We start from the raw sequence: 26287 nt of genomic DNA, 5'->3' as shown, positions 1-26287 counted from the left end.
AAGCTTGTAATCACTCCACAAGTACTATCCATTAGTCTACATTGCCATTTCCAGGTGACAGTGTGGCACATCATTGCCAATAGTCTTTAAGTCACTGATACTATTTGGCTTTGAGAAATGTGGAACTGCATTGGAGGATTGAAAACAAAGCAAAAATAGTAATTTGATGGTCTCTTTACTGATAATACAAAGAGCATTACATTTTGTGCAATTCTACATTTAGTTTTGACACAACACGGTGTTGCGTTCCATGTAATTACTCCTCATGCATAATGGTACTTGTCTCTGTTAAGGAGACAGATGTCAAAGAGAGTAAACTTGTAGAAATGAATGGATCTTTGGCTGTGCGATGATATTGTGTGTGACAATGATGGACATATGAACCAGTCAGATTATTTTTCAGAGGGTCTACACACATCTCAACATGCCAGGACCTCAACAGCATGAAAACTTATTTGACTAATTCATGTATGAACAGACCAGGGGAACCACCACACAGTTGCTGCATTCACTGTTTGGTGTTTTAATCCAATATGCAGTGTTTGTTTTTCTGTATTTATTGAGGTCAGATTTGCATCCCTGCTTGAATCATGCATGACAAAATCCCATACAACACCTGGGAAAATGCCTTGATGTATGAAACATATCACACCTAATCTTTTATGAAGCATTAACGATTGGGATGATTTCAGTAACTTGTCACACCTGTCATACGGCATTTCATTTGGATCTACTGATACGTATTCTGTGTAAACCTGTAGATATGGTCTCATATGCAGCCATTGAACAACTGCTGCAAGAGTAGAGTGCTGCATAGCATTCATATTACATTCTGAGTACACAGCAGGTGCATAAATGTATTTATTGTCGCCTACATGACATTTTGACAGATATTCACCGTTAGAGAAATACAGATTTCATCACCACATGTCAAAGATGCTGTATAACTGTCACCTACTCTTCGTGCTGTTGTTCCACTATATGTCAGAATCACATATTGATATATCTTTCTCTGTGAGTGTACAGCAATGCCCGCATGTCCATATAGGTGAACTAGGCAAATGCCTAGGGTGGCACAAAATGTAGGCCAGCCAGGAGCCAACTATTCAGAAATGATATGAATCCCTCCCTCCCGCCCCAGCTCTCACGAGCCATGACTGAGAAAAGGGAAATACTGCAGCATGTCTAAATGACCGAAATTATCTGGCTGCAGATACAAAAAGAGGAGACTATTGAAGGAGCTAGCACTTCAAAAATGGAGGTCTAAGTTATTAAAATATATTAATTCCGGGACTGTTAGCAAGGATGACGCACCTTCAAGTCCACCTCTGCACATGAGAAAGAGGTGCATTGTAGAGATTTGTACTGGTATTGTTTAGTTGGAGAAGCTGAAATTGGATTATTTGGAAAATAGCTGTGGTGTCATGATTCTGCTGTAAAGAATTTGGAACTAGGATATTAGAGTCATTATGCAGACCTGTTTGGTGCATTATTTGAATGTGGATCCGCAAAATGATCACATATTTTACATTCTTATCATGCATACTGTAATATTATTGACACTTTAAGGACACTAGTGCTGTACTAGCCTATTTGTGGAATTTTTATGGCTTATTGGCCTTTGTGTGTTGTTGCTGTTATAGTTCTTTGAAAATAGAGGGGTGGCATAATTGTTTTTCACCTAGAGCAGTAGAAGTGCATACGCTGATTCTGGTGTACAGTATAATCATGAGCTACTACAGTAAAAGACATTTTAGATTAAAATGAAAGAACGCAGTATTTATAGTACGAGTTTTTAATATCTTTTTACTATGGGCAATAAATTGGAGACCAAAGACGAGATCTATTCTACATTTAAAGCCTGTTTCAAGAAACACTTGAAATTGCAATGAAAAAAAACTTAACCAAATGTAATGGTGAAAAACAAAAAAAAAAAAAACTATTTAGGTGCTTTGTCATTGTTTGATCAATATATATTGAAAAGATCGTTAGTGGAAATTGACTATTTATGGCTGGTACTTCTTTTTGCAATAGCCAATGAATTTACAGTAATTACCTACATATAGTTGTTTTAATTGTTATTGGCAGGGTTCACCATTTCCATACTTGATTCAAATTGTCTTTACATTCACAAGCAATGATGCGTGCATGCAATCCAGCGTTACTGTTTGTATTTTTATCTCACTGATATCATCCTCACTGTTTACTGATCACGCCCTTTAAGCTGTATCACTGGTGAATTAAATTACTGCTAACAGAACATTTCCTACAGCTGCTGCTTCATGTTAAACATGTAAATGCAATGTTTTTGTCACTGAGGTTAGTGCCAAGTACAATCAACCATCAGAAATACTTCTGCAGAACAAGACAATGGTTATTTTCTGCTTTTTTTGGACAGCAGATCAGTTTTAAATGTGGCAGAGAGTAATAGAACAAGAAGGACTGGCCACAGTGAGGTGTTAAATGAAGTATTGCAGTCGACAGACTGCAACTAAAGCTCCTCCTGTTACTGTGCCCTGCTGCTGTGTGGAAAACTACTTGCACCATGTGCAGCATGAAATCACATTGTAATTGCTCATGACATGATGGAAGAGGGCCAATTATCAACCATCTTCTTTATTAAAACATAAGTTTGTTTGGCTGCACTGTAAACAGATACACCACTTGCTCTGCTGTTGTATTATACAAAAGCAACTGTTCAAGGAGTGATTGCTGCCCCTGGAATTCTGGGACCTGTAGTATTAAACCACAGGTGTCGCAAATTCAACCAGTACTGAAATCATCAGGATTATAATTTTAAGTCCTTTGGAATATTACTAAATCACTCTTTGCATCCCAAATCATTTGCTCTTTGATATATGCAGTAGATTTGAGGGTTTCAGATGTGTGCTGCAACAGAGTGGTAGGAGGCCACAGTCATCCAATGGAAACCAATCACTTAACAGGAAACAACAGCTCACTAAGTTGGAGAGGTAGGTAGAGACGGCTTTCTGGCACTCTGCATTATAATACTAAGCAGTAGCAGTAGTGTCTTTTACAACAACACATACTATTTGAATTATTCAGATTATCAAGAAAATATGTAGTATGTTCATTAGATTTCACACCTTACAGTAACAGGTCAAAATGGATAAACAAAGTAAAATCAGTTACAACCAAATAATCTCCATCATTAAAGTCATGCATCAGTGGAATATTTGTATATACATTCTTCAAAAGGTATAGATGACCTACGTGCCATCTGACCAGTGTTGGTAGTTAAAGAAAAGACCCCAAAACAATGTAAACATACAGCTTACAAACTGTGAGTCTTGCTTTATGGAAAGCACCCTTTTCTGCCAGTTGAGCTTCCTGTTCCTGTTTTACTGAAATAAGAAAGGACGAATGGGGACACAATGCCTATATTCAAGATTTTGGAGAAGTACACCACCCAGTACTGACAGTACTGACAGTCTGTCTTTATGCTGACTTACAATTTGATGGAGCTGACAAATGAAAATAGGACCTGCTTTCTTCCTCTTGCTGTTAACACAACATTAAACAGGATGTGCCCAGAGAATCACAGTATCCTAGCCTGGCCCACTGAGGCAGTGGAGAGGAAAAAAAAAGACACCCCAAAAAAAAAAAAAAACACACCAAACCAAACCAAACCAAACCAAACCAAACCAAAACAAAACAAAACAAAACAAAACAAAACAAAACAAAACAAAACAAAAAAACCCCCAAACCAAACCAAACCAAACCAAACCAAACCAAAACAAAAACAACGACAACAACAACAACAAAACAAAACAAAAAAACCCCTAACCATTATAGTTCTTCTGAGTCGCTGGATGAATGCACTTGGGAAGACTTTGTCCCCTAATTTTATTTGTTGGATAACTGCTGAACCCCGACTTGTCTGGACCCACTCATTTCCGCACCGGCACCACTTCACGCTTTATTTATAATTAAAACAAAGCAACTCTATGGTGGGTGTGCACAGATATTTGTGTGCAGATACAGTAAACACCTCTTTTGAGTGACATGTCCAAGCAGGTAACCAAACCAGACTGATAGAGTTGCAATATTAGAAATATAGTTGGTTGGACAATATTATAACGTAGACTGAAGGGATCTGAACTATTGGTTCATTATTGGCATATCAATGTGCAATACGCATTATGCAAAGGTGTGTGTGTGTCTACTTTCAAACCCTTACATTCTTATCAGTGCCAGTGGAGTCCTTGTTTGCCATGGGTCCAGGATACCAAAACAGCACAAAACAGTAGAGACAAACAACATCAACAATGAACCAACAACAAATGGATTCCATTCACATTTCAATGGAATAGCAATCAGGGTCACTCTAGTGTGGCAGCCTTCCAGTGCCTGTTCAAGACCTGTAAAATAAAAAGAGAACAAATAACACTTCTGTTAGAGGAACTTTAATGTTCCAGACTCAGCGAAGGATTTCGATGCAATATGAGATACTGTACATACAGTATTGAACAATTTGACTAGGCTTAAACAAAATGGTTGCTGATATTAACCATCTTGATCCCATGAATTACAAAAGTGCATATGGCATGCAGGTCTATCTAAAAATGCCATTTACATGCAAATTTTGTTTTCTGTTCACATTTTCAATACCTTTGGAACATTATATAGTAGTGGTATGTTCACACTTTAATACCAAAACTGTACACAATCTCAAACAAATGTGCAAAATTGTGAATTACCACCACCATATGGTAGGGGGTTTGGCTAAACCGGATGAATAGACCATTACTGCAAAAATGAATGGATACCTGACATTCTTCTGTTGCTTCCAACTGTTGCTCTGAGTGTTCATTTCATGATTCAAAATAGCCACTCACACAATACAGGTGTTTTTGGTACATTAAGTTTTTTCTCAGTTATTGTGAGTTTGAGGTAGCAATTTGATCTAAAATCATAAATGCTTCTTGTTATTATGACTGCAATTGATTGTAAGTCCCACCACCTTAGTTAGCTTACAGTTGCTTCGTTCTCGTACAGGAATGGCACATATACAGGTCATAGTGATAACGAAGGTAGATTTACTAATTTACTAATGTGTTGTAATTTTTAAACTGTGGTTCATTAATTTCAGACAGAAGGTTTTTCATTTATAGCCTGTGACTATTTATTTTGCCAGCTGAAATGAATTTTTCTTTTTCTCAGCTATCTAGCTAGCTTATTAAGCTAATGGTAGCTTGTTAAAGTTTAGGTTTACGGCATAGTCTATATCCAGCTAAATACAATTGCAAATCATGACTCAATATCCCACTGAGATTTGTAATTATGCTAATAAAGTAAAAATACATCCTTGGACCAGAGTCTTTCTCAACAGTATGTCATGTTGCTGCATTATGTTAAGACAATGACAATAGTTTTTTGAAAAAAATTCAAGGGGTTGCAGCTATTACAGACATTTATTTAATAACAGCAGGACAAAGAGGACTGAATGCTGTAAAACTTTTTAGGCAGTGGAGACTACAACTAGGAAGCTGTTAAAAATAACTTTAGAAGAAAGCAGTAGTGAGTTTTATGGATATGGACAATACCAAGTCAGATGACGGAAGTACCCACTTGTAGTTTTTTTCATGGGAGCGGTAGTTTTTTTCTGTGCTCAAAAAATAATCATTGTTTAACTTTGTTAAAATCATGAATGTTTCATTTTCTTATCGCAAATGCTGTAGTGGATGCTGATCTGTCTAAAGAGTATGGACAGTAAACCCCAGGGACACGCATCATTTTTTCAGAAGGACTGATGAAAGAAATGCTAAACGAGAGACTGCATTGAGTTACAGAAGCTAGTGCAACAGAGGCTAGTCGAGATGTGATGTCATGATTTCGGCTCTCTCTGCTAGCTTCCAGAATCAGATTTCACACAGTGGGGCAAATACAACTCAATGGATTTGGTAGCTGTGAACGCGCTTTTTTTAAATGTAACCTATAACCCCACAAATGTAGGTACATTAGCTTCTGAAGTTATGTATGCTTGGTCACTACTGTTGGTAGTAAGTTCCTTAGCCCGACATGCTAATGACTGCAGCTTACGTTAGCGCTGATAAACACCCAATGTAATCCATTCTGACTATATAGGTTGCTCGTGCCTACCCTTGGATATGACCCATAGGAGCGTGCCAGACGTACAGGTGTAATGGACCTTCGTTGTCATGGTAACAATAATAAACATACAGTTAAGGTTGTGGAACAGTCACAGTTTGGTTAGGTTTAGGCAGAAAAACAACTTGGTTAGGTTCAAGAAAAGATCATGGTTTGGGTTAAAAAAAACTACTTCCTAAAGGTTAGAGGTGCTGTGTCGTCATGGTTGCAGAAATAAACACAAGGTTAAGGTTGTGGAATGCTCTAGTTTTTGGTTTTGGAAAGGATAAAAAAATAAACAAATACAGCCTCATGCAGGCTTTGTTATGTGGAGAAACTGAAAGTTTGACAGGCCTAGTTATGGTCATTTCTGTTGTATTGAGACCTTTAATGAAATCAGTTTTTCATACTTGCGCTGCCATTTAACAGAAAAACAAAACCATGTCAATAACAACACCGCTGTCTTGTAATCAGCAATAGTACACAAACACACAGTACATCAAAGAAATATTTCAAATCCAAACTAAGCTAATTATTAGAAGCAAGTCTTACTTTGATGTGCTATTTTGTTTGAAATCTTTGTGTTTAAATGAAAACCATATTAGTCTGGACATAATATAATTTAAGTGGATTTTTTCAGATAAAGAAACTGTTAAAATATCAGAATTAAATGATGGAAGTAGGTCTCTTAGCATCTGCACAGCTTTTATTGGTGTCAGTACTTTAAAAACCTAACCATTATATTCAGCTTTCTGGAACTCTGGAAATGCTTTGGCAAACATACTATATTAGTGTATTATATAAGTGTTTTTTTCACTGTACCAGTGAAACTAAGAGAGACCAGCTAAAGCACTTGAACCTGTTGATACTGTGCCCATGTGTATCCATTCTCTATATGAAGTAATTTAAAGAGGATATAATAGTAATTCTGAGTGCAAAGATACACTTCCTAATAGCACTGTTGAAACTTTCAACACCCCTACATCTCCCTTTGAGGGAAAATGTGAAAGTATCAGAGGCAATTAATTTTAACTAGAGAACATAATGCATTAAGTCATCAAATATTTCAGCTAGGAACCCATTAAGTCCACTAAGTAATTCAAAACATTGTGAGGCTCTCCATAAAACTACATTTAGCCGCCACCTTGTCATGTGGTTCACTGTAACTCATAGGTGGGAAAATGACACAAACCCTGATTTACGGTTTGCCTTTCAGCTCCCATTCTACAAAAAATATCTGAAAATGACATTTTTTTCAAACAAGCCGCAGATTTTGTGAACATTACAATTTCAATGAACAATCTCCCAGTAAAATCAATTATCAACCAAAAACTGTACATTCTGTTTTACTTACTGCGCTATCTTGCAGTTGGACGTAGTAACAAAACGTCCTGTATAGTGAATGTTACACCTGACCACATTGTTTGTGAAGTCTGATTCCAGCACCAAGAATTTGGGATTAACCTGGAGCTGGTGACAAAAAGACAGAAGGCAAATTACAATTCATCATAATCACTAAATCTCAACAAACAGCTAATGGGCCCATTAGCCCAAAAAGAATGTATTTGGTATAAATAACACTGAACACAATCATGTAATCATCTTGAAGCCATATTGACCAAATAAAATGTGCATGAAAAATAGACAGTGTGGTGAATGGGAAACCAGTGCCACTGAGCCACGAAGTATGAAGTGCTGCAACTTGAAGAACTCTAGTAGCTCTATAACTGGTAACATAAAAACCTCTGAACTTCTGACCGTTAAAACTGGTTATAACCCGGATCAATTTGTTTTGGGAGCCTAGACCCTCACTGTCTTCCATGACATATGACCCTGTGCTGTCCATCAACTTGCTATGTCCGTACATACCAGGTCCTCACTTGTCTCTTACCTTTAGTATGTAGTTTCCAGGTTGGATTTCCGTGATGTCGATCCACTGGCAGTCAATATCAGCATTGTATGTATCATAGCAGCCCGGGCTCAGACCCTGAAGAAACAAGGAATTCTAAGTCAGAGGTTCAAATGTATATATAATATGTTGCAGTAAAACATGAGCAGGCAAATGAATAAAATCCAGCTCTAACAATTTACTTATTTTTCCTGTGGACCAATAATTAGTTGCATTGTTGCATTGTTGTAATGTTTTTGAAGTTACACTAGTCTATGATAGCATAAGTACAGCGGATGGATACTTGCCTGGTGATTGATAAAGCATGTTGTGTGGAGTGTACCAAAAGTATTCCAGGTGACCAGCAAACAAATGTTTTTTGTCACATTCCACTCATGTATTACCTGAGTGTGAGCAGTGCAGGCATAGCGCTTCAGGTGACCAAAGTCACAGGTGGTGTCCTCCAGACAGAAGCTAGCCTTGTGACCCTCTGCTACTTTACGGCCAGTGCTGACCTCCAGCAAATCATAATGGCTGAACTCATCCATACTGTGGTAGTGCCTGGCAGAACAAGCGAAAGATTGGGCATGTAGTCAAAAATGAAACAATCAAAGAGTTTAAGCTTATTTTAGTGTTAATCTGTTATGTCATGTGTGCCTAAGCAACAATATTTAAGCAGAAGTTTATGAATTTTATTAATCTTATATTGTAATGACACTGCAATTTTGTTTAAATTTAGCTTATCCAAGTTTAAGTGTAACTATTACAATACTTCCATTCATTTACTGTATATTAGATCTGTTGACCTCATCTGTTAGCATTTTTGTAAGTGATGTTGCACCTTTACTTAACACATCATTAAATATCAGAGGACAGTGGATACTAATTATTGGCAACAATAAAGTATTCCTTAAGCACGACATTAACACCCTAATGATGTATGAATGTTGTTAATAAGCTTGTATCAGGAGGCAAGATCAGAGGTGTTTTTGTGTATGCATTTATGTGTGTGTGTGTGTGTGTGTGTATGTGTGTGCTTGTGTGTGTGTGTGTGTGTGTGTGTGTGTGTGTGTGTGTGTGTGTGTGTGTGTGTGTGTGTGTGTGTGTGTGTGTGTGTGTGTGTGTGTGTGTGTGTGTGTGTGTGTGTGTGTGTGTGTGTGTGTGTGTGTGTGTGTGTGTGTGTGTGTGTGTGTGTGTGTGTGTGTGTGTGTGTGTGTGTGTGTGTGTGTGTGTGTGTGTGTGTGTGTGTGTGTGTGTGTGTGTGTGTGTGTGTGTGTGTGTGTGTGTGTGTGTGTGTGTGTGTGTGTGTGTGTGTGTGTGTGTGTGTGTGTGTGTGTGTGTGTGTGTGTGTGTGTGTGTGTGTGTGTGTGTGTGTGTGTGTGTGTGTGTGTGTGTGTGTGTGTGTGTGTGTGTGTGTGTGTGTGTGTGTGTGTGTGTGTGTGTGTGTGTGTGTGTGTGTGTGTGTGTGTGTGTGTGTGTGTGTGTGTGTGTGTGTGTGTGTGTGTGTGTGTGTGTGTGTGTGTGTGTGTGTGTGTGTGTGTGTGTGTGTGTGTGTGTGTGTGTGTGTGTGTGTGTGTGTGTGTGTGTGTGTGTGTGTGTGTGTGTGTGTGTGTGTGTGTGTGTGTGTGTGTGTGTGTGTGTGTGTGTGTGTGTGTGTGTGTGTGTGTGTGTGTGTGTGTGTGTGTGTGTGTGTGTGTGTGTGTGTACATGTCTGAACAGCCATGTTTGCCTGAATAAAATCATTACTATAGGGAATGATGTTGCACCTTTACTTAACACATCATTAAATATCAGAGGACAGTGGATACTAATTATTGGCAACAATAAAGTATTCCTTAAGCACGACATTAACACCCTAATGATGTATGAATGTTGTTAATAAGCTTGTATCAGGAGGCAAGATCAGAGGTGTTTTTGTGTATGCATTTATGTGTGTGTGTGTGTGTGTGTGTATGTGTGCGCGCTTGTGGTTATTTTTGAGTGTGCGGGCCCATTCATTTTTTGTGTGTGTATCATTGTAAGAGTGTATTTGTGCACTGGTTTCAGTGTGTTTGTTCGTGTTTGCACAGCTTTAGCAGCTTAGGAAAGCCTGGATGCACATGGCCACTGATCATCTCAGCTGAACCGGAATAGGAACCAAGTGACTCTCGGTGAGTGACTCTGCCAGTGAGCTGGTCCATTTGACATCATCTGCAATATTAACTGCTATACGGCTCAAACCCTCCCGCGATGCTGTTCACTTTTTACAAGCCTGCTGTACCATGCCGTTAGCATGTACCACTTAATGGTTGTACATGTTAACAATTGCATATTTGCATTGAGTACAATGACAACATAAATTCCATGTTGATAGGAAAAGCTCTTCTTCTGGTCATTATTTTGATGGATTTATGCATAGCAGCGGTAACAACTGAGTTATTGAAACACACATGAAATTATTATAAAACTACCTTACAGTCCCATCTGCCCTCTTTGTTTTCCTTCATCCACATGATTGAATTTTGCTATGTTGTTAAAATACATTTTTTATTTATTTCATAAATGGATGCATCTAGTAAATGCTGCAAATGCTGCAAATGCAAATTTTAAACGTTTTTTTTTTTCTTCACAGGGATACATGTTTCTGTAAACTTGTGTGTACATGTCTGAACAGCCATGTTTGCCTGAATAAAATCATTACTATAGGGAATGATGTGGACTATACGCTATACCAGATATACTATATCATATGAGCTCAGCCAGCAGCAAGTGATGCTATGTGGTCAACAGATGGGAAAAAACACCCCATAACATCAGCAAATAATACTTTTCTAGTGTTTTTCTAATGCTTTTCTCCAGCACTGATACTTAAGGTAAGTGGTATGCTATAAGTGGAGTGAATACAGGCACAAACCTCATGGAACTGAGTAACTATAGAGAAGGCTGTGGAGCACCACTGAATATAAAGCCTGGCTGTCAGGTTTCCAGTCATTACATCATTTGTCTCAAGCACAAAAAATACAGTATGTTAAGAGTGAGAATTCTGGTGTGTATAACTCAGATAGCAAAGTTTCTACAGTATGTACGATTTTCTGTGTACATGTATTTGAAAATTTACACATAGCCAAATCTATTGCAATCAAATGCAGCAGCTTAACAATAAATTCTATCTTTATGTAACTATGTGGCTATTTTGGAGAATGTGTTGTCAGGCTATTGTATTGCATTATGCTGTTGTATTGCACTGTATGTATCAAATGTTTTATATGTTTATAATATTTTGTTCAACCCATACTGACAAAATGCTCAATATTAGTGTCTACAGCATATGTTATTATATCACAACCATGTAACAACTAAGTGCATCATTATATTAAGCGTATATCATCATATTGTCTGGCAGTCATTGTAGATGGCGACATACAGTAAGTATTTCAGTGGTATGAACATGACAAATCACCAGCTGCCATATTTCCTCATTTGAGGTACATGAAAACACTATAACAATTTTGTTTTAAAAAACCATGAATAAGAAAGTACATTTCTAGCTGCTGATTAGGATACCGGAAGTCTGTACATATTAGTTTATATAGTTACCTATTTTCCCATAACATACAGAGGTTGTACCTTCCATTTTTCAAAAAAATCAAGCCTTCATCTTCAATAAAGGGGTTTTCTTTCATGTTACCAAAGTTACTTATGATAAACAACACACATAAGAATTAGCACAACAATTATTCCTAAAGCTCTGATGAAACTTGAGAGCTAACCAGGTATGAATGACCCCAACAGTCTTTTAGATACAAAATTGCCTAAAGCAATGTGACAATCTTCTCAAAGGGGGCACCCAATTGAAATGATGATCAAAGAATTTAAGTACACCTTCTAGCAGTTATCGAAAGTATTTATTTCAACTATTAACTGACACTTAAATTGCTCCATACAGTATACTTAAGTGGTGTTGACTTTAGTTGTTGTAGCAGGTGAGGTAAGCGCTGGATCTCTTACAGTCAGACAAACTCAGACTATATAAATATTGCCCCTTCGCTTTACTTCATGGCCCATGTTTCAACATAGCAACAGCTTTTACTGGAACAGTCATTAAAGATTGAAGGATGACTTGGAAGGAAAAGTGGGTACTTTCCACAGATGGAGCAAGTGACCATTCAAGGACTCATTCTTTCCATAAGAGAGGCAACCGATTAGAAGTTACTCTCAGGTAGAAACCTGTCTGCTGTTATCTATCTTTATTGTAACTACGGGCATAAATTACTCTCTTGTCTCTTTTGACATGACAATGTCTGTGTCCATGTCCAGCACATGGGTACACATGCAATTTGTGCATTGCATATGTGAATGTTTATACATTCACATATGTGTATAAACCAGGGTGGGAACTGGAGGGCCTGGAATTTTGAAGCACAGTCTTTGTTTGTGTTCTCAAACCTGGCATTAATTTCAGTGGCAATCTTGAGATGATTATCTACAGTATATGTGTGTATGTGTGTGTGTGAAACAGACAGAGTACGGGAAGCAGAGAAAAAGATTGAGAGTGGAAAGGTCCTCAGCCCCCTTGGATTCCTGGATCCCCTCACTGACTATGTCAACTATAGAGAATGTAGTGTTGGAAGGACACATAAAAGATTTAACAAGAATAGCTTGTAATCGTAATGTTCAAAACATTCCAGGTCTTCTTCATAGTCATGAGTCATTTTCCACTTGTGTTGCAACAAACAAGACTTTGAAGGTTTCTCAGATCACAGCTTGGGTTGTAAAACACAGAGGACTACAGTAGGTTCTTTGAGAACAGTCCAACAGTGGTCTGACATTTGCCTTCCATGAAGTGCAACCAGGATATGAAGACATATGTCCAAGCACCTGCACAAATAGCAAGCCATGACCTTTGAGCACAAAGGTCACATACTTTAATAAAGTTGACTGAGATATATAAAGCACAAGCTGAAGAACTTATTTGTTAACTTTTGTTAAATAAAATTAAACCAAACACTTTTAATGACGTCCCATGCTTCCCACACTCGACTCGACATAAAAAAATAGTTCTACATGGAATTCTCTGTCTCCAATTGGGTAAAAAAAATTAACAGAATTCCAAAATTTTCCCAGCCCATGATACTCAGGAGGATGCTGTTCCCTTCTCTTCTTCTAATACTGAAGTGAGAAACATGAGTGGTGAGTGAATGTATTGTAAAACAAAACTGTCAACCACAATGCTTATTCGATAAAAATGTAGGGCAGGAAAGTTTATTGTGAGAATCTGTGCTAGAGATTTTCTTCCCCTAAAGAGATTTCTTTGTAACCAAACACTCTGTCCCAGTAACCCATATCCATGCCATCATACTTCAGCAGCGGTGTGATCTGGTGTCACAGATTGACAGGAAAAATTGATTGATTTGCCATTCCAATCACGCAGCCAGTGGAATGATTTCCTTGGCTTTCTGCCCCCTGGGAACCACTGTGTAAATGCAGACTGATGTCAGACAGCAACAACACTGCCAATCTCCTAACAGATAGTCAACATTCCTCTAAGATGAGGACAGTAGAGCACAGCCTGGCATGAGCATGAGAGGCTGGACTCGCAGAAATAAGAGCCAGTATACATGGAATATAATGTCATAAAACAATGACAATACCCTCAGAATCACCTCATCAGCAGTGCCCCAGAGATATTCAATCTAAGCCAGAACTGCCTTTCTAAACCAACTAAAATCTGTCCACTGAGGAAGACACAATGAGAAAACTGCTTTCTGAATTGATCAAACCCTCATTGCTAAATACCATCATTTTTCATGTAATGTGGAATATAGAGTGTATTGTCCTGTTGTTCAATTTCACGCAGGGTTGGCTCTCAAATGAACTCCACAGGTTTGACCGCTTCCACCACCCCACAACCCCTCTCCTCTTTAGAGGAATATTCTGTGTCTGTACTTTCTCAGCCAATGAGGGCAAGCCTTGACTTTTCCTGCACTGTAAGCATATAGGGCACAATATGGGACTTACAGGGCAGTATGAAGCCCAATCTGCATTCACCTTCAGTCAAATGACACTGACATGTGCCACATCAACTTTCTGGACTCACATGGACTCATGTGGACTCACAGCTCTGTGCCTCCCAACACTTCCGGCTGTTCCTGAGCAGCAAAGGTGTGCTGGTATGGACCAAACACAATACAATGTTCTGCTTCAACAGAGAACTTTCACTAGCTGAAAACCCATCATGAACCCAGGCATTTAAAATGTTAGTGCCAAAGTTATGTCTGTGGGATGGACCATCACCAGAGAAATGGCAACTGCACCCTAATTTTAATAAAACAGGGCTACATCCAAATTTATTCACTACTTAAGTATTTTCTTCTGGTGTCCACCTAGATAGAATGAATTCAGCTGGGGTTATTAGGTTGAGTTACATCCAACTCCCAGAGATGAGAGGGTGAGTGCTACTGCTCCTGTGTGGTACATGGTCATTTAGGTTTGAACTAGAGGTGTTCAGTACATGTAAAAATAAATCTTCATCAACAAAGTTTCAAAATGAATCACCATTGTCACTGAGCGAATCAGTAGTTCTTAGCAGTGGTGACGGAGAGTGCCGCTGTCAGCTCACATTATTAAAAGACCACAAAAGTCACAGAATCAATCATAATCTGCTAACTCTGGCATTAATAATTGGCTAGTGGGCTATTAAACTGATGTACAATGCATATATAAGCTAGTTTTGTACTGAAATGAAGGTGACAGCTTGGACTAGCAACATACTGAACGTAGTGGTACATACTTAAGTGCATTGAACGTCGTGGTACATACTTAAGTGCATTTGAATGATTGTGTGCTCACTTATGTTGATGCCACCACTTAGTGTAGGAAAAAACAACATAAACAGTGACTATGAATCTTTGAACTGAAATGAATGAAGTGATTTGAATCATCAAAGTGATTCATGATTTCCACCTCTAGTTTGAACTGAAAGCGGACTACACCTTCCCATGACAAGCCATGCTTTGGAATAGTGTGTCATGCTGGCCATCAACGCTGCCTTTATGCCTATGAAGTCGGTGAGATGTCAGTACTTGTGTAAAATAACACACTGGCTACATACTGTAACCCTAATTCTATGACCAAATGTGAAGCTGTCTTGCTTTGTGTCACCCTGGTATCCTACATGCTGTTTTCTTGGTGAGTGTAGAGTAGAGTTGTAGAGCCCCTTACAGAGAGAAAAGTTGAGTCTGATCCTGATTGGCCCATCGAGTGCAAATCATCGTCAATCATGGTTCAGTACATTAATTAAATATTATTCACGGAATATTATCAATCACAATTTCAACATTCACCATGGCCGGAGTTTTCGACTTTTAGAACATACAATACAATCGATCCCCAAACAGATCTACTCATTTTATAATATTTACAAGTGATCAAGATATACCAGCCCATGTATACAGACATAAATACACTCTGTATGAATAAAATCAGATCTACATAAAAATGTTTGCTAACTAGCTCCCTGTTTAAGACAACAGCTGACTAGCTGATTGGGTAAAATCTTTTTTGTATTAAGCACTTACTGATGACAGCTATGCCATTCCCAGGTATGACGTGGCCTGTTAGGCATGAAGTCGGCAGTACCCTTGTTCTTCACCCTTTGTGGGAATCGCAGAAGGACCCTGACATCATAGTCGGTGGTCTCAGGGCTATAGGCAGAGCTGAATTCCGGACACATACAACAAGACAAAAAAAAAAAAAAACAGTGAGAGAAACTGCAAAAGTGGCTGGAAAAAGAATGTTGGCATGTCTGTTTCTCATAACTACAACAGGGAAAGGGGAAAAAAAGAGCAGGATTGTAGAGGCTTGGAGGCAGGAGAATATCTACTAAATAATTCATTCTACAGATTACAACCATCTCTCCACAATTTCAGCATGGGGAGAGGGAACACTGTTGCACGATTCACTTTTTCTTGTGAAAGAGGAGGCACAACTTCAAATTCACAATACCACTGAAGATCTAAGCCATTCGTCTTGTGGCCATTGTTGACATTGGATTGTATGGCAAATTACAACAGCCCATCTGTCGGTGATTGCTGGAAACTCAAACAGGATATGAAAGGGCTTTGAAGGATGGCTGTGCTTGTGATGGGAAGAGGGCAAATAGACCAGCCATGTGGACAGCACGCGTCCATTATTTCAATAGTGTCCTTAGTGCAGAGATAGTCAAAGGGCCCAGGCCCGGGGCTCAGGGGATGCTATCCACCAGCACAGAGAAATGAAACTAACAGCAGCCTATATCCCTGAAGGTGGCCAGTATTGAGTTCACTTACATTGTGCTGTCGGTCAGTTTTTTTCATTATTTCTTTCAGATATTATTGCACAGAATGGGTACAATTATGAAGGCTACGTTAAGACAGGAAACACAATTTATTGTTTTAGTTTACCTAACTTGATTGTCTTTGGACTGAGCTCAACACGGAGCCACGATGCTACCCTTAACATGTTGCAGAAACCATGAAAATGAGAACATTCGTCACTAACATGAAAACAGAACCCACAGGGGCAAGGACATTGATGATACTGCGACATTAGAATGAACCCACTGAAAAAGTGAAGAGATGTATAAATAAGGAAATGCAAGCCAGTAAAGTACATCCACAATTGGGTTTACCTTGACAGACATTTTTCCTCTGCAGCACATCGGAGGGAATACATGTGGGCTCTTTGGATGTATGTGGAAGCCTGGACATAATTGGGATCAGGAACCAGGTCAGGCAAACCTGAAAAGACAGACATACTGCTCACCCTATATTGAAAAGTAAATCAAACGTCAATGACTGATCATTTAATGACAGGTCAACCCGAAACTGCCAGTGAGCTATTTCGTATTCTGTCATCAATTTTTTTATTATCTGGTAAATATGGTGGTGCTGATGGAGGATATGATGGGCAACAATGCAGTGACAGGCCCCGCAGTTCAAGACTGGGTCACTCTGGAGAGAAAGCCATTGGCCACTAATTACAGTGCATTCCAGATTGTTATCATGGTTTCCTAATGAGACGCCTTTGCTCATATGCCTCTCAGACAGGGGTGAGTTTGGGGTGGCAGGCACAAGGGTTACATTTGGATCTAACGAAAACCTAAGAAACATATAACCACATATACAGTGTATTCATTTTCAGTGTTTAATATATTTGGTTTTCCACCAAATATATCTTATTATTAGGGAGAAAATTTAACTACTTTACTTGCTTGCTTTCTTGGCTAATGTGATGTGATCTTCCATGACACTAATCTTAATATGCAAGTGCCACTTCAGCTTAACCTTTAACATAGAAAACATAGGATGACTAGTCATATCTGTCGGGGATAAGTCTAAACTTGGAAATATTGGATCTACAGCATCACAGGAGTGCTTGCTGCAATGCAGCCTGTGTTTTTCATACTTTGCTTTATGAAAAAAAGTCACACAGATGAAGAGATGTAGAAAGGCATAGGTGCACAGAGTTACAGTAAGAGAGCCAGACAGCGACGCAGAAAGGGAGAACATGCCTGCCAGGGTAAAAAAAACAGTGATCTCACTCCACTCTTGTTTTTAAAGTGGGCCACTGACCAAGTCTGTCAGAAAACATGAGGAACAAGTAAAAAAGAAAAGCAGGCCTGACTTGTCAGAGTGAATGTCTTTCTGTCCCGTTCCCAATAAAGGCCATGCCAGTCTCTGGCATAGCTTATCAACCCTGTCTGTCGAGCTCAAAAAGGCCAGACATGTTTTAATGTGAGATTGTTCAAGTAACTGGAACTCAAAACATCTGACCTCTAAGCCTGGAAGCATTAATAAAATCATAAGAATGATATACAACTTTTAATTTCTGTTGTAGTATGTTTTAACCATGGAAAAGAAGATGGATGATTAAACAATGTTTTCTTTTGATTTGGGGCTAGCATGAAGGACTTTAGTTATGGTCTGTTTATGTAAACCAGATAGGAAGTTTCCTCTTTTATATTTATTTAACAACAAAGTGAGGCCCCCCCCCCCAGCTGCAAGTTTAAATAAGGGCACTGCCTTTGTGGGCGTTGTGTAAACATCCCATCTGACAGCTCTCTCTGAGGCAGACGTATAGGACAGGGGGAAGCTTCCTCGGGCAGACCATGTAAACAATGTAAGACCAGTATGAAATGCAGAGGTTTTCCAACAGCACTCTCGACTCTGTTTTTTTCTCATCATCCTTGGAAGGCTTTGTTCTCTGCCCTCTAATCTTTTGAAATGTGAAATTGGGTCTCTTTCAGAGGGATAAACTGTATTGAGAAGCCAAAGCTGATCAGCTCTCGACACCATGTGACAAAGCCACACATTACATTCTAAGTGGGGCACGGAGAGAAGAAACTGGATCTTGCCGGGCTTTTTATACCATCTAATATAGCATAATAAAAGACATGTGAGCTCCCTTTCTATATACTCCTCCTATAAGCTATGGGCTGGTTAGCTGCAGAGGACTGACAGACTGGAATACTTGGAATTCATCAAGGTCATTTTACAATGAAAAATCAAAAATCATAACAGCATCAGTGTGGTAAACTCTACTTTAACAGCGTCCTTTGTCAGACAGTTTATACCCTATTTTCTATTGCAATAAACGTTTTTTCATCTTATCTATTTTCATGATTATCAACCACTTTACTTTTAATGGTCAGTTGAAATATTACAGATGGATTTCAGCAATGGTGAGGTACTAAAACATTCACTCTTAATTTGAAGATATCATGGTAAAATTAATGAGTGGTGCTGCCTTGCAACTGCCTTGATGAATGATTCTTTACCAATTATGGACTAATTATTGTAACCTGTAACCGCCGCTGGCTTTGTCAGTGAATATGAAGGTAAAGTAGAGTGAAATGAAATGACAATGTGCTGCAAAGGGCACAGTTGGGACAACATGCAGACTTTTTATTTACATAAAAACAATTCATTACTCAAAAACCTCTGCAACACTGCAACTTTCAAAACTAGAAAACACTCACAGAGAGCGTACCGTCACCAAGGCTGCACAGCCCAAATCAGATTCCTCTAAGCAGCCTAATACCTAACTCAGTTAGAGTACAACTAACACTGAAAAAAATGCCCTTGAACTTGTTTGTAAATCAGACTAACTTTTCATCAGAATCTGTTCTTTATTTGTTTTCCTAGTTTACAGAGTAGGGATTTCTCAGAAAAAAAAAAGAAAATAAAGCATGGCTGAGATTCAGGAGCACAACTTCCACTTCTTCAGTCTTAGCATTAGAACCAGTGTTTTGTGCTCAACTAATGTGGAACACGAAATATGTTTTGAAAGAAAAGTAATGCCAACCAGATTAAGTATTCTATTACATAATAAGGAAATGCTGTTTCTTTAGCTGCAAAAATGTTGTTACTGAACGTATTTCATTTGTTTTCTGCCAAAATATCCGATCTTAAAATACAATGCTGGGCTCTGGTGTCACTGTCCAACCACTTCCCTGCGACTCTTGTGCGGTAGAAATGTAGCACTTCAATCACTCTAAAAAAACGTTGCCTCTCAACATAATCCAGGCAGTGATTACATTTGTCCACACAATGTAACTGGGAAAACAATTTAGTAATATGTAAAAATATTTTCTGGGAGACAGGGTTAGTTTTGCACCTCATGCCAAGTGCACAAGGCTTGAGGTCATTGTCCTCTTACAAACTGTAGTTCTTTACCAACCCAAGTTCCTTGCAGACTGATGTCAAAGCCAATGTGGGGCAGAAGACACTTGCAGAATTGATAGATTGCTCCAATTTTCACACATGTGGTGAAAGGATCCATGTGCTTAACACTTTGAACACACAGTACATACAGTACACTGTGTAGAGTTCTAGCTCTCTTTCTGCCACACTCTGCTATGAGTGTTAAACCATATTCACAGCATGTGATTCTGTTAACAGGTTGTCTGTGGAAACACTTGACAACATAAAGCAATGTATGGCAGTGGCTGTGCACTGACACTTGTTTCATGACCTTAAACCTAATCATTTCAGTTATATGGTTGATTGCTAATATTAATGCTTATCAGTTTGTGCACCCATGCTAACCTTATAACCTGATTCTATTCGTGCTTAATTGCATGTTTTTATGCACTGACCTTAGGCAGCCACACATGATGAGATGGACTGACTTTATTTGAATTATTTCATGAGCCTGGGCATTGAAATCATTTGTTTATTTTGATATTTCAATGTGTCTTCTTTACTTCCTCTGATACAACTCAAAACTGTTTTTGAAATTTTCGTATAAAACTTATGTTTTAAGTCAATTTTAAACTTTTAGAACACAATAGTTATTACAGTACTGTAAGAGCTTAATGCTGTGCCATGAAGCAAAACAATTAAAATATAAACTTTTCAACAGCTCCCAATGGCTGAATCTTTATCATAATGATTACTGAGAGCACTAAGGCATCTGCACATATGTTGGCTTTTTGTGCTGTAGAAATGGCTCCCAGCGCTCGAGTGTCTAATGAATGATGGTTGCAAGGCACATAGCAGACTACAGAGACTGCTGCACAGTAAGGCAGATCGCCGAGTAAAACAGAAGGTAACTCTGAATTATTAAGTGTCTGAGAATTTCGTTGGAGGTCTTCGTCTCCTCTCAGCTCAGACTAGACACAGCCTGCGGCAGTCAGAACATAGAAAAACTTCACCTTGTTTGCATTTAGCTTTGTCATTTTTTTCCTCACCATGGACAATACACTTAAGAGAGAACTTTTTCCTCCTTAGCTCAGTGACAATCTTAATAAAATAAAGATGATAAATTTCCAATATTTTCAAAGAAACTGTCTGCTATGTTACAAGAACCTTTATTTTAAGTCAGGGTAGTGCATGTTTTGACACCCCCCCCCCAATAAGTCTGCCTAAATATTTCTTTGATTTCCTGTAACTGAAGCAATGGACCCCATGTGTAACTGGGACTTTCCATAATCCCCCTTCCCCTCAAGGAGTAGTGAAGTACTGTACCCCCCCCCCCCTTGTTTCCCCTCTCCTGTCGTCAAGCCACTGCCCACCACCACCGCCCTGTCACCGGACCCCCTATGAGGTCACCACCACCATTACCAAACTCCATTAGCCTCACGAACCAGTCTTATTTCTTACTGCACAGAACCCCCCCTTCAAAAAACACAGTGGTTCTTGTGTGTGCTCTCCGTACATTGGCAGGGCTTGCTCAACACCTGGTTTCAATAACCATACAAGTGGGAAAACACGAACCTTGTGTCCACTTTACTTTGTTTGTAAACTGAAAAAGCAGCTGAATTTTAGGCAGCTGTTTCATTCTGATTACTTCACATATCTGAAAAACATGAAAGGAGAATATTGGAGAAACATGACTGTGTACTTGAGGGGGTGGTGAGATCACTACACCCCTGGGTTTTACATATTTCAAATTCATATCTCCAGCAATAACAGAGATCACATGGCGAGCTGTTCATTTTCTGCCTCAAAGACAGAAATACCTTGGCTGAATGCCTACAAGTGGACTCGCTCCATTTTTCCACTGGAAATGTGAAGTGTTTTAAGTGCTTCATAACACATTGCTCAAAATCTGCATCTACTGTCACTCCTCTCATGTGTTACAGCCCCTCCTGATATTATCAAAATTTGGCCAAACTGGAAATAAAATTGGAAATAAAGGATACATTGTGTTAGTTCACAAACACCCAAAAAGACAGCTTACTGTACCTCTCTGTTCTGGTCGGTACACGCTTCCAACGTTCATACTGGGGTTCTCAAGGGCCGAGTTTGGAGAATTTCTGCCTGGAGGAATGGGCTGCAGGAAAGGAGGCTGGGGTCTTCCAAAAGGAGGAAACTGCTCATACTGAGGGCTCCTGATCTGTGGTTGACCGGCTGATCCTGTCCTGTCCACTATCATGGGTGTGGCCTGGTTGGCATCAGGGGCAGGTACGGCAGGTGCAGTGTCCTCATTGTAGAGACTGTGGGTGTATCTGTGGTCCAGACCATCTGTTAATGATGGTTGGGCAGCACGTGCAGGCACCGCAGGATTGGGCCCATAGCTGTAAGACTGGTAGTAATGGTAGCCATCATCAGTAAAATCAGGGGGAGAGCCTGGGAGCACTGGGGCCAGACCAACTCCATAACCTCCTCCAGTGTGAGCCCGGCCAGCAGTGTACCCTCCACCACCATAGCCTCCACCGACAACAGGCTGAAAGGGAGGTTCATAGCTCCTGACTGGTCCCTCCACAAAACCAGGGTCATAAGGTACTGGTTGGAAGGGAGGCTGTTGAGGAATTGGGTACTGTGGGTAGGATGGTAAGTTATAAGTGGATGAAGAGAAAGATGATGATGAAGAAGATGATGATGAAGATGAAGAGCCTATGGATGGTCTGAAGCGAGTGCTAGAGGATCCCTGGAACTGGCTACCACCAGTGCTGCCTGCGGTTTGTCTCCAATTATCAGGCACTTGCCCGAAGCCAAAAGGATGCCTTGCCTGCCCACGGACAGTCTCAGAGGATCCTCTTGATGGAGCCTGTCGGCGTACATTGCCTCCCTGAGGTCTGCCTGAAGAGCGTGGACGAGAATCTGCCACAACCACCCTGGGACCTCTGTCCTGGGCCCCCGCCCCAGCAGGGACATATTCAGCTCCACTATTCAGCAGGCTAAACACCCGGCCATTGTTCTCCCACTGAATCACCTGCCTCCATGGAGTGGCAGAGCTGTCCTGCCCCTGGCCCCGACTCTGGCTCTGCCCCTGAGTCAGTGTGGCAACTTGAGCCTGCCCTGAGCCCAGCAGGATGAATACCAAACATGCCACAACAATAGGCAACATACTGGCTCCAAAGACGCCACAGCTCACCACACAGGAAAAAACCCTCTCAGTCCACCAGAGGATCAAACTCAAACCACCTGTAGCTCTGTCAATAACACATGTGTATCCTCTTCCTGCGGGTACAGCTTTGGTGTGGGTGTTGAGACAGATGCAGGATTGAGAAGTAAGCCTGTGGTTGAGTGCATCTGAAGGTCTTCAATGCCAGCAGTAGATGAGGTTGACTGTGCATTCAGGAGCAATCACACCCAGGAGAGTGAAAGTGGGCTTCAGAAGACCCACTGGTGGTGTTACCGTCTGTTAGTGCTATCAGAATGAGTCCTGACTTGTCGGTCTGCTGGCTCGCCTGTCAGTAGACTGAGCATTGCTCTCTGCCTTCTGGAAAGAAGTGCCTGTGCACTGCACGGCTGCAAGCTTGTATTTGCCTGATTGCTTACAATGGGCTGTGAAAAAAATCTCAAACTTTTTTTTTTTCTTTAAAACTGAGGTCCCACATGGCCCTAGTGCTAGTGATGTTTCCTGGCCTGCAGCAGCCAGGGCTCCAGAGTCAACATTACCATCTGCAAAAGCATTCAGACATACTGTATAACACATCTCACTTTCAGTGGCTTGAATTCTTTTTCTCATCTTGTAAAAGCCTAGATAGCGACACTGTGATCTTGATTTTTTGACAGGTGTTTCAAGGGCTTGTTATGTTGTTGCTACGCCTTTAAACCTTTAAAAATGACAAAAACCATGTTCGGATGGGAAATGACCTAATCTGTAACAGGGGCATCCTGTCACAGAGAGCCACTGATGCAATCCACGCAATACACACCAGTTTCTTTTTAACTGTATCGTACTGTAAAATATAACATAAAGCACTGTTGAGGTACAGTACCTCTGTGTGTTTGTACAAACAGTAAGCAAATATCAGAATGTACTGTCTGGTAATATGCAACATGACCTCATGAATGAAATAATGTCACCCCTTCAACACAATTATCTGTTTATGTGGTGGATAAGTTGGGAAATGTGTTCTGTACACCCCACCCTAAAAAATATCAAACTGGGGTCAATTAGGTAAGTGTTCAAAGGCCTCCTCCCACTAAAAACACACACACAAACACACATCACCACCTCTCTCCACCCATCATTCCCCTTGCTGCTTGTAGTACACTGAATGCACAAAAGACATGCATACATGCCGAGCTCCCCAGCAAGACAACACTGCGTGTGTTGTTGTCTGTGAATACTATCAAAGCACTGTTGCACTCCGAGACCCTCATTTACACAAATGTTTTTAGAGACAAGTCATTAGTAACCACAGTTCAGGTGGGATTTAAAGCAGCTTGGTTACTGTTTGCCTCGATAGAATGCAAGCAGACAGAATCAGGTTTCACCCTGTTATCAAAGTCAGCAGTTTGTAAGGTATTTCCCTTGGAACGGCTTGCACGGGCAACGGCCACAATGTGCTACAGAGCAAACAGTCCTACAGGGCTGTAGCAGTCAATATTCACTTTGTCTCTCTGAAACAGTATCCTGAAAAAACAACCTGATTTCAATATGCGTTCTCCCCCGAAAACAGGCAAATAAACTGCAAAGTGAAGCTTCACCGGGATCATTTCGGGGGAAATGGTTGGCCATGAGAGTGCATCAATATGGATATGATATCATTACTATATATACATCACAACTGGCTCTACAGACATGAGCTTTTTCCTCAGACTTCTATAAAATGACTCAAAACTCATTTATAAAAGGCTGACATTATTCATGACTGAAGATCAAATATTTTAACAAATCTACAATGTATTTTTCTTCTATTTTAAAACGAGGATTGTTATTTTTGCCAGTGAATGGCCTATTAAAAAGTTTTATCATGGAAACAGTGTGAGCATTTGTAAGTCAGCCTATTTATGAAATGCACCCTGCTCATACAAAATATTAGATAAAACTTTTGCTGTACAAGATAAATATTAGATCAGGTTAAGGATTTCTGAGACATCAACAAGACCACTTTTTTGCTTGTACTGTATATTCAGCATTAACAGTACACTACCACTAGCATCTATTCAATTGCCAAGTGACAAGCTTATATTTTTTATTTTATTTGATTTTATTGATTTATTCTCACCATCCTCTTACAGTGTGTGTAGATTTTTTTTAGCGATACCTTATGAGGGAGAGTTACTTCAAAGTGACACAAAATGGAGAAATTCCTTGAGGAACAACAGTGTCACATTCTTCTGAACTTACACTGTCCCACTGTTTGGTGCTTTTTCAAAGCCAGGATTCTTTCATTTTTGTGGACCAGTCGTGTTTTCATCTCTTACTCCTTGCGTTTGTCTTACATGCCCTTAGACTTTTCTGTGGTTATATTAGGCTTGAGGGTTTTTTTTTTTAATTACAGATTGATCCCAGGGGATTGTCCTCTGAGACAGAAATTGCTGCTTTAAAGAGGCAGACCAACAGAGAGCCCCAGAATGCCTTGAAATCTTGTCACTGAAACATTCCAAATAGATTTGACTAAGTTTTGAGGCAAGGCTGGTTGTTTTTGTGTAACTGCTGTGTGCGTCTCCTGTCTGCTAGAAACACCATGTACCCTGTGAAGTACGGTGAAAGAATGCATTGATCTGAGTGACTATGCAGCATAGGAGGAAAGCCCAGGGAGTAGGCATCCTGCTGAGAGCAACCTTTAGCTGCACAGAATCAGAGCTAGGGATGCTCTTATATGCTTACAACTATGTTCATCCTCTGAGCCAATGTAGATAGTAGGTAAAAGCTCTCATATGTTATGTTACAACTAAATTATCTGTGATTATAGTCCAGAATTCTATTGAATAAACTGACTTGGTTGGTTATCAAACATAAATACTGTACAAACTAATATTGTGGCCTTATCCTGCATCCTATAGACGGAAGTCAAGTCTGCTACATAGAGTACTACATAGTCTTTACCTGAAACCACAGACTAAACATAGTCTTGTGATCAAAGTGACAAAGGTTTCAAGTCGATAAATGTGTATTAATCAGGACGGATACCACTTTTTCCTGTCAAAAGAGATACCTGCTCTCCATGGAAACTGGTTTCACACAGTGCAGATGTCATGCTAACTCTGACAGCTGACAACACAAGACCACATGAAGAGAAGAGATGTCATAATTATGAAAAATCTCTTTCTTAATAGAAAAAAAATCTTTCAACTTTGCAGCTGTCAGATGTTGCAAGAGTTGTGTTTTGCAATATGCTTATGTGATCCTTCCTTATTCCAAAAATGAAACTGTCTGATAAACAAATAAAAGATAGATGAAGAACATATAGGAAAAACTACAATAGTTATATTGGCTGCCAGTGCAGAACATCTCATTCCCTGCACATACCTAACATACCATGCATTTGTGGTAAATGATACAAAATGGAACAATGGAGCTACAGTTCAGCAAACATGTTTTTAAAAACCAAGACTTCTGCGATGCCTAAATTGGTGTATTCAATGT

The 26287-nt window shown here is 39.7% G+C and overlaps 1 protein-coding gene across 2 annotated transcripts; it reads right to left on the bottom strand.

The window, feature by feature from the left end:
* Positions 1–3732: 3732 nt before the first annotated feature.
* loxl1 (lysyl oxidase-like 1) lies at positions 3733–23202 on the bottom strand. 2 transcript variants are annotated; one of them, XM_040129655.1, is made up of 7 exons: positions 21706–23202; positions 16647–16755; positions 15556–15693; positions 8404–8560; positions 8003–8098; positions 7466–7581; positions 3733–4382 (listed from the first exon to the last, which is right to left on the bottom strand). In XM_040129655.1, the coding sequence occupies exons 1-7, from the start codon at positions 22808–22810 to the stop codon at positions 4376–4378; spliced, it is 1728 nt and encodes a 575-aa protein (XP_039985589.1). In that variant the 5' UTR covers positions 22811–23202; the 3' UTR covers positions 3733–4375. The 2 variants fall into 2 exon arrangements, with proteins under 2 accessions (XP_039985589.1, XP_039985673.1); XM_040129739.1 differs by having other exon boundaries at positions 16647–16717; positions 21706–21738.
* Between the last annotated feature and the right edge of the window lie 3085 nt (positions 23203–26287).

This window comes from Xiphias gladius, chromosome 1, assembly GCF_016859285.1.
Source record: "Xiphias gladius isolate SHS-SW01 ecotype Sanya breed wild chromosome 1, ASM1685928v1, whole genome shotgun sequence".
In the NCBI taxonomy this organism is placed as follows: domain Eukaryota; kingdom Metazoa; phylum Chordata; class Actinopteri; order Istiophoriformes; family Xiphiidae; genus Xiphias; species Xiphias gladius.
Note: the sequence above shows the minus strand (reverse complement) of the source record. Positions and strands in the feature narration are given on the sequence as shown.